We start from the raw sequence: 12,085 nt of genomic DNA on the forward strand, positions 1-12,085 counted from the left end.
GAGACAAAAAGGTAAATAATAGGCTCCTTTCTCAAGGGCTCTTCAATTTATCCAGATAAATATAAACACCAAAGTATAGTACAGTGTGACAAACACTAACCCAGTGGTCTGAAAAGGGGCATTAGGAACACAAAGAAAGTGGAGATAAATTCTGCTGTGGAATCCCAGGGAGACGCATAGACACAAGAGCATGCGCATTTTGGAAGGCCAGCATGCCAATGGATGGTAGGAGCAGGAAGAGGACAGTGCATGAATTAAAACCTGAAAATCTCAACATCCACTTGATTCTGATTCAGTCTCCCACTCTGGCTGAGAATAACTGGGCGAAGGCAAAAGAGTACACACAGAACAGTAGGCAGAAGATGCAATTGGCAGGGGAACCCACCTGTCATAACTGCCCAGCACTACAGACTGGCCCCCAGGGCTTGCTGCAGCTGTGGTGAACTCCCGCTCCTGAGAGTCACGGCTATAATCAAAAGTCTGTAGCACATGACCTTCCTTTCCATAGGCCACAATCCTCCGATCACAGCCTGCAGCCACGATGCTGTTGGTTGCCCAAGCCAAGGCATAGGGTGGGCATGGGTGGTTAACCAACTTCCCCTGAGACAGAAGTACGAGGGTTTTAATCTCTCTGACTCTGAGGACTCCACCCTGGAAATTTCTTATTCCTAGCACCCGACACACTCACTTTGACTCACTTTGACCATCCGACTCTGCAGAAGTCTTTCCCCCAATATTTTTCCACCCCAACACATCCTAATCCTGTCTTTCCGTGGTATAGGTGCACACACATGCATATGACATATATGCTTACATGGTGGAAAGTTCACAAACTTAATTGTCCAACTTGTATACACACTTACTGATCTTGTTTGTGCTCAAGAGGAAACTGCACAATACTTGTGTGTCGGAGATCTTTAAATGCAGCCAATGAGGGCCTCCAAAGGGAGATGTCTGACCCATTAACTAACACTGTGTGGGCCCACAGGGAGCTATGGCTCCTTACATTTGTTTTTAAGGAGGGGTATATTTAATTATTACACACATAATGCTGAATGTAAATGGTTCAAACCATAGAGAATTACATAGAATAAAACATGAACATTCCTTTTATCTCCCATCTTTTCCCTCTCAAGAGTAAACAACTTTCTTCTATGAATTTATATACATTATTTTTTTTTTACAAAAATGAGAATAATTCTCATTTTTCATTATCCTCAGAGTCTTTATTTCCCTTTGTCTCAAGGTCCCTCCACCTGACTCATACTTTCCCATAAATATCAAGCTTTGGCCTCCTAAACACAGATCCTTTCTGTGCCTGAATCCCACCGTCCCTCTCTCTGAGGTATCACTCCTCTAGCCAACGCCCCCAGCACCTCAATCTAAATTCCTTAATGTTCAGCCTGCTCTAGGAGGGCTCTTGGGATTTCTTTATTCCCTGTGCCAGAGCATCCTTTATTCATACCTGTGACTCTCCAGACCCTTCATCGTCAAAGAAATACCTAACGATGGTGCCATCTGCATGACCAGAGAGAATTCCTTTCCCAGAGCAACTGAAAAAGGCACAAAAAGAGGAAAGGAGAGAAACACAGGAAGAGATTAGAATATTCTGTCTCACCAAGAGTCCCCTTTCTCTGTCAAAGACAACCCTACCGGTGGTTCCCGCTACCAGTCCTTCCCATCTGTCATACTATGGTCTCCCAGTCCAGATGTTCCTCCCCATGGCTTTTTCCTACCATGTTTCAGCTCACAGGATTTCCCACTCTTCCTTACTCACTTCGTTGTCAGCGACACCACGTAAGAATCTGTCCCATAGATGGTAGATGACTTATTAGTTTTAGTGTTTGCTAAACGAACCTGAAAATGGGAGAATGGACACAAGTCTGGTTAGGCTACTTTCAATTTCACCCAGATCCTAAGGAAAGAAAAAGAAAAAAACCCAAAAACAGGTCCCTCTGCATTGTCCCTTAAGGGAGAAGATGAACCATATTCCTCTCCCCAGAACCATCATCTCCACCCACCACCTCTCCTGTGTCTCTCTTTCCTCCTTTACCTTCCCTTCGGCCAGTCCAAAGACAATGATGTACTCTGCTGGCCACTGCAGACAAGTGATAGCACTCTGTAAGAAAGAAATAATGGAAAGGATAACCCTGTCCGTGTAGATCTGTCTGCACAGTTATAACAACCTGCCCCTGAACAACCCGGACACCCTGCCACATGCTACCACCCCAGCTGCCGACAGGGAAGGAGAGCAGGAGACAGCAGGGCTCTATGGAGGGAAGCGGATGAGGATGAGCAGCCAGGTGGCACCATCCTTGCAGCAGGAAAAGTCAGATACAGATGTTATAAAAGGTAACTCCTGGTTAAAGTTATAAGCAGGTATCTTAACACACGTTTGTTCAGCCTAATTTCCCAGGGACTAGTCTGAACTGTACCGTCTGGATGAACTTGTTACAGATGACTTTCTTGTCACCCCTGCCAAATAAAAGGAGAGACAGCGTATTAAAAACCACTTCCGTAAATACATCAACACACATCATGCTGGGGGAAAGGAAGAAAGAGCAGATATTTCTCCTGGCTCAGTGGTGTTTCCTACCGCTCCATAGGCCCTGAAAGCTTTGGACAAGTAACAAAGATGTGACACCACCCGCGGCTCCCTAGGACCTCACAGGACCTTCTGTTGACCTTAAATTGATTCCTCCAGGGATGGGATTGCGGAACATGGGACAAAGCTAGGGAAGCAACCACTGTAGACTCTGAGGCTTCTGCCTGCCAGGCCCCAGTTTGGCTCCTCATGCTCTCTATTCCCCCTCCCCAGTGAGGCACTTCTTCCTGCCTTCCCCTTTGTTTCTGGGTCACCCATTTCCCAGCCTCTATCCTCACCAGTCTTCTCCAATCTTGTAGACGTAGATGATGTTGTCAGTCTGTCCTATGGCAATTTTAGTGGAATCAGGAGAAAACGCCATGCCCTTCACCATGTAGCTCTTCCTGCCATACTAAGAGTTAAAAAAAAAAAGAGAGAGAGAGAGAGAAGCATGAAAGAAAACAAATGAGTATGTGTGAAAGAGAAATGAGAAGAAAGGGTGCACCTGTGACTGGGGGCTTCAGGGATTTACACTGAAAAAGCAGCGGCAGGCCATTTCCTGTGTGTATGGCTAGGAAGTGAATTAGGAAGTTTCCCAGGTCTGGAATGCCCCAAGTTAAGGCCCACATGAGTACCCTCTTCACCTTCATGTCAGCTGGTTTGGTGGAGAATTTATCTCTCCGCTCTCCATGCTCATCATACAACAACACCACTCGGTCCACTGTGCACACAGCAAATTTGGCATTGTTCTGGGACCATGCCATGCAGGTCACCTTTGCAGCTCCATCCTGCAGAGATAAAGGGGGCAAAAATAAACCAAGGTTAAAAAATAAAAATAAAAAAATAAACCAAGGTGCTGGTCTAGAATGTCAAAAGCATTTCTAGTTCCATTGCTTCTAGTGTGCCTGGTCAACTTTCCTTAAAAAGTCCGTAAAACAAAGAGATGCCTAGGATCCACCTTGGTCTCTAGGGCCATAAAATCCTAGACGGTGAGAACAAGGCACTTCTAGAAACCCATAATGCAAATGCACTAAGAGGTGACATTCTTAGTCAATCATACCAATGTGTTCCTGCAATGACCTTGTTCCCTCATACCCTACGTCTGCTACTGAAGTAAATTCAATTAATGTAAGTTTTGGTCTTTAGCCAGTCATTCAATTAATATTTTTTGAGTACCTTACTGAGAAAGGCATGTGGCCAAGGGCTGAGAGGGAGACAACGAGCAAAACATGGACCCTGTCCCAGGGTGTAATAGGAAGGTGCAAAACCAGGAAAAGTCCTTAAGAGAGGTATGTGCAAAACATTATAATATTAGGTTTGTGCAAAAGTAATGGCGTTTTTGCAAGTTTTAACCTTTTAAACCGCAATTACTTTTGTACCAACTTAAAGTTCGGAGAAGCCTGAGATAATTTTATGTTTATATGAACATTAAGCTTTGAAGAATGAATGCAGCTGAGTGAGGGAAATTATCTGAGGTAGAAGGAATGGCATGAGCAATGGCAAGTATGGTCAAGAAATAGTAATTTAATTTAGCTGAAACTATGCTGTAAACAGAAGAATCGAGGAGGTAAGGTAGGAAAAACACTGAGGCCAGCTCAAGAAGGGTCTTCAAAGCTAGGCTCAGCAGTTTGGGTTTATTTGGTAGGAAAGGAAGAGACAGTGAAAGCTCTGGAACAGGGAATAAAATAATCAGAGTTGAGACTTAGGATGAACAGTCACCTTGTTGTTGTTTTTCTTTTTTCCTTAACTATCCACTTCACAAAAGTCCAAGTTAGAAGCAATCATCTCCCAGTGAATTATTCTTGCCATGTCTGTCCCTTCCACCACCTGTCCCTGGTCCTTTGTGGTTCTACACTAAGGATTTCCCTCCTTGAAATAAAAAATTTAGTTTGGGGATGTAAAGTACAGCATAGGGAATATAGTCAATAATATTGCAATAACTATGTATGGTGCCAGGTGGGTACTAGACTAATCCAGGGGAATCACTTCATCAATTACATACCAGGGGTGCCAAAAAAATGTATACAAGTGGACACTTTGGTGAACGTTGCTCAAGTGGTAGTTCGTCATAATCAGAAGTGTCTGGATGCTGATGGTAAACACTTTGAGCACTTCTTGTAATTGCAGAAGTCAAACATGACTTGTATTCATCTTTTGTTATCGGTATACATTGAGTATTATAATTTTAATACAGTTTTCCTTTCTTAAAATGTGTATATTTTTGGCACCCTCTGAATATATCTCACCACTATGCTGTACACATGAAATTAATATGAAATAATATTGAATGTCTACCATAACTGAAAATTAAAAAAGATTTATGAAAATATAAAACAAAAAAATTAGTTTCTGCTTCAATTGTTTGATTAATTACTTGGACTCTAGAACGTTGGCTTAAAACATTACTTTTCACTCTTAACCTACTTATCTCCTCAAACCAAAGTCAGAAAATAGGCACAGCACCACCATTATCACCCTCCGGTTCTTGATTAAATTAGGTTAGAAGGGCTGAAGGCTCCTCAACAACCGTTGCCGATCATCTTCCTTCATCATTTTGTCCAATCCTGGGCATTCAGCCCTTGCCTGCATCATAATATCATCTTATTTTGAAAGACTGAAGGAGGAGAATTTCATTTTCAATTACTACTCCATTAAAGTAAAGGAATTTTTAAATTAGATTCAGAGGGCAGTTTCCTGAGCAATGAGCGCATCTTTCTTTTTTCTAATTTCCTTCTATTCTCCAAATGCCACATCCTCTGTGAAGCCTTCCTGGTTCCCATAATCAACCAGTTCTCTTTTCTCTGCAATATAGACCTCATAGAACTGTCGTGAGGACTAAATGAGAGAGGGAACAATAATAGTTAACCTTTAACAAACACTTGGTACCATAGACCAGGCACTTTGATAAGAGCTCCATATGAATCATCTCGTTTTACCATCTGAGATAGATGTTCTTTATTATACATCTTTTACAGATGGGGAAACTGAGGCATGGAAGGGTTAAGTAATTTGCTCAAGTTTACATGCAGTTTGTAAATGGCAGACCCAAGATTTAAATCCATGTATGCCTGACTCGATAAATCACAATTCTAACTTCTTTTCTTATGCTGCCCTGGTACAGATTGGACAGTTATGACACATTATTTTTATTAGCTTTGTATTATTTTGTCCCTTGAATTTTGAATGTCCTTCTCTCTTGTCTATCAGTTTTTACACTGCTTTTCAGTTTACAACGTTCTTTTGTTTATACTTCTTCCTTTAACTCTTCCCCAATCCCCCTAAGGTTGCTATTATTACTACTCCCATTTTCCAAATGAAGAAGTTGGGTGAGTGCTGAGAGACATTGTGGGATAAGGGCTCAAGTCAGCAGTATCAAGTCATTTATTTACAGTAGTGGTGGAACTAGGACTTGAATTCTGTTCTCTTAACTCCAAACCCAGCTTTTCTTCACCATGTTTCAGGGTTCCTCACCCAGTGCCCAAATTCTTCGAAATCTGAGATCTTCACCATCAGAACGAACAGTGCGGTCTTCTGCACTCCCTCTTTGGGACTTGTGCCTAAAGCGCTTATTTACTTCGGTGTAGATTTATGCTCGTTGTTTACATGTGCGTCTCTCCCTCTAGAATGAGCCTCTGGAAAGCAGGGGCAGTAACTGAGCTAGTCCTGCCTCCCTCCGAGCCCCTGCACGGGGCCTGGCACACAACTGATTTAAAGGAAACGCAATAGCGGTGCATCTCGCCTACTGTACACTATCGCCCGAGCAGAGCCCGAATCATTGCTATAGTTTTCAGTCTTCTGCACACAGTAGGCGCTCAACATTAATCTTCAGTCCCTCACTTTTCTTGGAGAGTTAAGGCGGGCGGGGGAGGGAAAAGGCACGCAACTCCTCACCTGAGGGCTCAGCAGGGTCCTCAGGTGCTTCAGCTGCATGACGAACACCTGTCTTTCAGATGCCACCAGACACCGACAACTCCCGTGGTTACCTGGACAACCCACCACGCAGCCGCAGCTACGCCACTGACGCAAACATGACCAGAGCGCAACGCACGTCGCAAGGTCACCACGTAGGTTCGGGGCGAAGCAACCAGTAAGTGCGCAGGCGCAGTGATATTTAGGGCGGGACCCAGACAGGACTTGATGACTCGTCTCTTTGGCCAATCCCGTCGCTGCATGCAAACTCAAGCTGAAGCCACGCGCCCAAGCCTTCTGCAAACCCCAGGACTACGTAATCGCAGTCTTTCTTGCTCTTTGATGTACCATAGCGTGGCAGAATGCGTTCTTTTAATCTTCACAACCCTGAAGGAAAGCAGGGCAGTTGCTATTCTAGGCCTTTTACTTGGACGGAATTGAACCCAAATAGGTTATATGATCACAAGGCTAATAATAATGATAGCTCACAGTGAATACTCAGTGTGTCTGCCAGGTGTAAGTGTTGCACATGCATTATCTTATTTAATCCCAAAGCCACCTTTTGAAAGGATAGCATTATTAGTCCCATTTTACGTAACAGGAGACTCGGGATTGGAGGAGTCATTATCCCAAGCTAACAGTCAGTTAAGGACTGTAACTGGGATTCAATCCAGAGCTGGCGCATTTAAACACCCTTTATGTTCCTTCTCAACTCCTAGCTCTCTATCTCAAAGCCGTGCTACCACACCCTGTGACACTCCCATCCCAAGAAATGATGATGTTGATGGTTTGGAACCAGTGGCCAGGAAGAGGTAAGTTAACCTATTTCCAAATTGGGTAATGGTGGATTAAAGACTGCTGCTTAGATCAGGATGCTTTCATAGTTGTGGAGGAGCAAACCAGAGCTTCCTCACCTGATAGGTTAAGGTTAAGTCTTGTGATACCGGGGCTGGAGCTTGGTTAAGTAGGAAAGATATTGACTTCTGCTTTTTAATTTAATTTTATTGGGGAATATTGGGGAACAGTGTGTTTCTCCAGGGCCCATCAGTTCCAAGTCATTGTCCTTCAGTCTAGTTGTGGAAGGTGCAGCTCAGCTATAAGTCCAGTTGCCGTTTTCAATCTTTGGTTGCAGGGGGCACAGCCCACCATCCCATGGTGGGAATTGAACCAGCAACCTTTTTGTTGAGAGTTTGCACTGCGCTCTAACCAACTGAGCCATCCTGCCGCCCCTCTGGAAGCTCAGTGGCAGCTCGTTGTCTTCAATCTAGTTGTGAAGGGCGCAGCTCACTGGCCCATGTGAGAATTGAACTGGCAACCCTGTTGTTCAGAGCTTGTGCTCTAACCAACTGAGCCATCCGGCCGCCCCAGATATTGACTTCTTGGGTCCCTTTCAGAATTACTGGTCTAATTTCCTGTAACATACCAGAGAAATCAAGATGCAGAAAAGGAGCATTATTCATAAGCCTCTGGAAAGATCCAAAGTTGAGAAGACCTGAAATCCTCCAGAAAGCATAGTAAATGCTGTCCAGACAGATTCTAAGTTCTGAAGCCTTCCCCCACAGTAGTTGTAAATGTTAACAGGTATTTCTCTCACTCGCACCAAATGCCCTTGGAACTTAGGAAAGAGTTGAGGACAGCCCCTATTTTCACAGGAAACAAGTAGGTCCCAGAGCCCAAATTATTTGATAGGGGAGTTCCAACCCTTCAGCTTTATTTCCAGAATCCTCTTCTGGATCTAGTGGCAAAGAGTGAATATAAAGTTATTTATGGTTTACAGTTATTGACTTTGACCGAATGAACAGAGACAGAGACAAAAGGGAAAGCGAGGGCAGGGAAGAATAAGCACAGGAACACACTGGAAAGGAGTGTGTGGCAGGAAGGGACCCATTAGTGTAGCTGCTCTTTTGTTTGTCCCAAGACACCATTCAGTCCTTTTCTGAAAATTAGCTCAGGGTTGATGGAGGAGTCAGAGGAATAAATGGTGAGAAGCTGGACCGCCGACGTGGCCAGTGAAAATAAAAAGGTTACTGGCCCTCTCATGTGACATAACCATAGTTTCTACTTGTACGGGAAGCATTTATATCCTCTTTTTACCCTTTTCACTCAACAAAGCCAAAGGAACTGGGGCTCTAGTTTTCTACACCCCTCTCTGGCCCCTCTCCACCCATTCCAGGCTGGAGAATCAAAGCAAACACTTTAAAATGAGATTCTGCTCCTGTCAAGTTGGTGGTGTGCAGGGCCCTTGTAGTCAGAGGAGAGAAGGTAGGGAAATTTCTTCAGCATACTATATGGTAGACTATACAGTCAGCTCCAGTTTGTCCAAGAACCTTTATTGGAAAAATGTCCAAGGGGTGAGATCACCAGCAGCTGGGGGTACTGCCAGGTGACAGGGGAGCACCTGAGGCTCCATGGAAGACATTGGAGTAGTGCAGTGCAGCGTCTGTCTCTAAGCTCAGACTGTTCCTTTTATTTGCTGGGGAGGAGGAGTTCCCACAGAAACACCCCTCTCTGAGATCCAGAGGCAAGATGTGGGGGCAGTTGAGGATGCTGAGAGTCGTGATGCAGGTGAAATGGGGGCCCCATTTGGGACCTAATGGGATTGGGTTTAACAAGTGATTCTCCCTTGGACCTGGGGAATGGAAGGACTTATCCCATCTGATATCCACTCCCCAGGTTCAGAGGCACAGACCCTAACAGACATACCTTCTGGCCCTGCTCACAGTGGAAAGAGGATGGGTACCAGGCCTGAGATTGTGGGAGTGCCACCAACTTCTGGGAGACTGTGGGATCCTTTAGTCTTGGGCAGATCACCATCTTAGGCTCTCCCTGGCCCCATCCCCATCCCCAGGTTCTTAGTGCATCTCTCTTCTGGTTCTGTTTCTTCACTCATACGTCAATGGTGTTGATGGATGGTGACTTCTTCTGTGAAAGAAAATGGCTTGAGTCTCTAATTTCAGGAAGGTAATAGCTTCCTCCATCCCAAATTTCCATTCTCCCTCTTTTCCTGCCCCTTCTTGGCTTTCTCCTTTTCCCTGGCTGCTCTTAGAGGCAAAATCGCCCTTCCCTCCCTCACTGGCCCCACATCACCTGTCTTGTCCCCACTGGCCTTCCCTGAGGACTCTGTTCTGGCCCCTTCCCTTTCTCCTTGGGGTTGTTGTTGGAATCGTTGTCCTTGATGATATCATACTGACGGCAGAACAGCCCGATTACAGCTGAAACACAACAATACAATCTGAGCTTGATCCCAACCTCCCCACTCACAGCCTTGAACGGCATGAGACAGCCACAGTTTCAAGAAAATCTGAGAAGAAAATCCTTGAATTCTTGGTTCCCATGCACCCTTTTAATCTTCTCTGTGCTTCCTACGGCCTCCTCTCCCTCTCTTCAAATTTCAACTAAGCATCTTCCCACTCCATGTCTCCCACCCTCCTTTCTCCCAACAACCTTCACCACCTCCTGCCTTCACTGAGCCCCATTCCCGCAATCACTGGTCCCCGTCCCGCTGCCTACTCACCGGCCCACATGAGCAACACCACCACGATAATGACCACTTCCCCTGTCTGCAGTGGCCGTTCTCCATCCAGACCCTCCACTGTGATGTCACCTGAGAAGGAAGGAGACAGACTCCAGGTTGTGCAGAGTAGCTAGAGAGACAGTCAAGGATGGAGACGCTGGGGATTAGAGTCAGCGTAGACCCATCACAGGGTTGCCCTTGGTAGCCCCTCTCTGGGAAGCTGTTGGTGGACAGGTGGTCAGAGGCCAAAAAGCAGGAGGGCTGCAGGTCAGGTACTCAGTCAGGCTGAAGCTGCTGTGATCTGAGGTCGGGTAAAAGGAAGTTTAAAAGCCCTTCCCCCAAACGATTCATTACCAGCCTGTCGATACCAGATCCCCTGCCAACCTCCTTTCCTTCCTTTCCTGGCAGTACAACAAATTAAGTCATCCTTATATTCATCTAAGCTAGACTGTTGCTTGCTTTGAGGAAGTAAACAAGAGGCTAAAGTCCAAATAAAAAGCCAGAGAATGCAAAGCTTTAGGAGGTGGGGGAATAGCTGAGACGCTCACCTGGGCTTGAGCTATTTGAAGGCAGCCGGTCAGAACCCTTGAGTGTTCGGAAGTGCACCCTGGGCCCTGGGGGGCTCTCTCCCCGAAGGCCAATGCTCCTGACCTGCACTGTGTAGTCACTGTCTTCAGCCAGGCCCCAGAGGGCACAGGCCCGAGTGGTGGTGTTCACCTCCCGGATTACACGCTGTCCGGGGCCATTCTGTCGCTGCAGGGAGACAATGAGAGAGAGGAGGGCAGCCTCACCTCAGTCCCAGACCACAGACTCAACCAGGACTCTGGAACATCCAAGGGCTCCAAGGGAGTAGGATAAAAAGTGCAGTTGGAGCCAGGGAACACAAGCTTCCAGATTCTCCCAGATCTGGGAGATTCTTCCCCCGATTCTCTGGGGAAGTTGGGGGAGGGGGGAAGGGAGGTTCCTGAAGGAATGTTCAGAGATCCAAGGACACAAGTTGGGGGAGCAGAAGGGTGATTCATACTTGCTGGGAAATGGAGTAGCCAATGACGATGTTGCCTTCTGGGACGTCCCAGGACACAGTGGCTGAGTTGGCTCTGAGGTGAGTGACTGTCACATTCACAGGAGATGGAGGCCGGTCTGTGAGTGCCAGTGTGTTAACAGGTTAACAGGTTCCACCCACAGACCAGCTCTGGTTAATCCCCACTCCGTCCCCCTTTATTCACCTGCTCGCACAAAGCCCAGGTCACAACTGACCAGCAGGAGGACGGTGGGGCTTAGATACGGGGAGAGGGGCATCAGCGAAGCCATGGTCCCCACCGAGTCCGCTAGGAGGCACTGGGGCATCCGCTTGACATCCAGGCGGGGCTCCTGAAGGTGGCAGGGCGAGGGTCGAGGACTGCCCAGAACGCACTGGTGGGCAGGAGCTCTCCCGGGCCCCCCACGGCCAACAGCAGCCCCAGAGCTCCCTTTTCCCCCACGCCTTCCCTGCCCCCCGCTTTACCCGGGCTCCCCCAGTGCTTGGCTCTGCCCTACCCACACCCACCTCCGCCGGTCCTCGCGGTCGGTCAGGCCTCGGGGGGCTGCTCGGTGCCCAGTGGGCGGCCCATCGCCCGACTTGGTGATGTTGCCCCTACCCCATTCTGAAGCGGGCCCGCCAGGGCGGGCAGCGCGGGACCGAGCTGCAAGCAGAGGGCGGAGGCGTAGCGGGGGCGGGCTGCGGGGCTGCGGGGCCCCCAGAGCTTGGACCGGCGGTGCTGTCTGTCGATGAGCAAGAGGCGGTTCCGGCGCGGCTGGCCGCTGGCCTGGGTACCCGGTGCGGGAGGCAGTGCGGCTGCCTCCGCTGGCCCCTGCAGCGGGATGTGGCCGTCCCGGCGAACTAGCCGCCGTCTTCTGCAGAACTGGCCTCGCTCGCTCCGCCGCAGCCTGGCCGGGACGTGCGGGCCCGCCCCGCCCCGCTGGGGTTCCTGCCGCCGTCATCCCTCCTCCCGTCCCACCACCCGGTTCTCTCGGGGCTCCTCCCACGACCCTCCCATTGGCGGCCCCGGGAGCCCCATCCCTTCGATCCCGGCTCAATC

The 12,085-nt window shown here is 47.7% G+C and overlaps 2 protein-coding genes across 3 annotated transcripts in view; both read right to left on the bottom strand.

Moving 5' to 3' along the window:
• The window catches only part of IFT172 (intraflagellar transport 172), a 33,507-nt gene extending 26,853 nt beyond the window's left edge, over window positions 1–6,654 (bottom strand). Inside the window, exons 1-8 of the mRNA XM_019735300.2 lie at window positions 6,476–6,654; window positions 3,229–3,372; window positions 2,884–2,996; window positions 2,436–2,475; window positions 2,054–2,119; window positions 1,778–1,857; window positions 1,466–1,553; window positions 386–600 (exon numbers count right to left, since the gene is read on the bottom strand). Coding sequence (XP_019590859.2) covers window positions 386–600; window positions 1,466–1,553; window positions 1,778–1,857; window positions 2,054–2,119; window positions 2,436–2,475; window positions 2,884–2,996; window positions 3,229–3,372; window positions 6,476–6,514 — 785 coding nt within the window. The 5' untranslated portion in view covers window positions 6,515–6,654. The remainder of the gene's footprint in view (window positions 1–385; window positions 601–1,465; window positions 1,554–1,777; window positions 1,858–2,053; window positions 2,120–2,435; window positions 2,476–2,883; window positions 2,997–3,228; window positions 3,373–6,475) is intronic.
• Window positions 6,655–8,802: 2,148 nt separating this feature from the next.
• Window positions 8,803–11,980, bottom strand: FNDC4 (fibronectin type III domain containing 4). 2 transcript variants are annotated; one of them, XM_019735392.2, is made up of 7 exons: window positions 11,554–11,980; window positions 11,234–11,378; window positions 11,032–11,147; window positions 10,556–10,760; window positions 10,008–10,097; window positions 9,581–9,705; window positions 8,803–9,415 (listed from the first exon to the last, which is right to left on the bottom strand). In XM_019735392.2, exons 2-7 carry the CDS (start codon window positions 11,352–11,354, stop codon window positions 9,380–9,382), a joined length of 693 nt encoding a protein of 230 aa, XP_019590951.1. In that variant the 5' UTR covers window positions 11,355–11,378; window positions 11,554–11,980; the 3' UTR covers window positions 8,803–9,379. The 2 variants fall into 2 exon arrangements, with proteins under 2 accessions (XP_019590951.1, XP_074187927.1); XM_074331826.1 differs by lacking the exon at window positions 9,581–9,705 and having other exon boundaries at window positions 11,554–11,976.
• Window positions 11,981–12,085: the final 105 nt, after the last annotated feature.

The sequence above is a fragment of the Rhinolophus sinicus genome, linkage group LG05 (genome assembly GCF_036562045.2).
Source record: "Rhinolophus sinicus isolate RSC01 linkage group LG05, ASM3656204v1, whole genome shotgun sequence".
Lineage (NCBI taxonomy): Eukaryota > Metazoa > Chordata > Mammalia > Chiroptera > Rhinolophidae > Rhinolophus > Rhinolophus sinicus.

Excerpts from the sequence above, each read along its gene's own strand:
- FNDC4 (XM_019735392.2), bottom strand. The coding sequence starts at position 11,354 with ATGCCCCAGTGCCTCCTAGCGGACTCGGTGGGGACCATGGCTTCGCTG. Across the intron at positions 10,098-10,555 it reads TTCAAATAGCTCAAGCCCAG|GTGACATCACAGTGGAGGGT; the intron begins GTGAGCGTCTCA and ends CTTCCTTCTCAG. Across the intron at positions 9,706-10,007 it reads GGTGTTGCTCATGTGGGCCG|CTGTAATCGGGCTGTTCTGC; the intron begins GTGAGTAGGCAG and ends GTTGTGTTTCAG.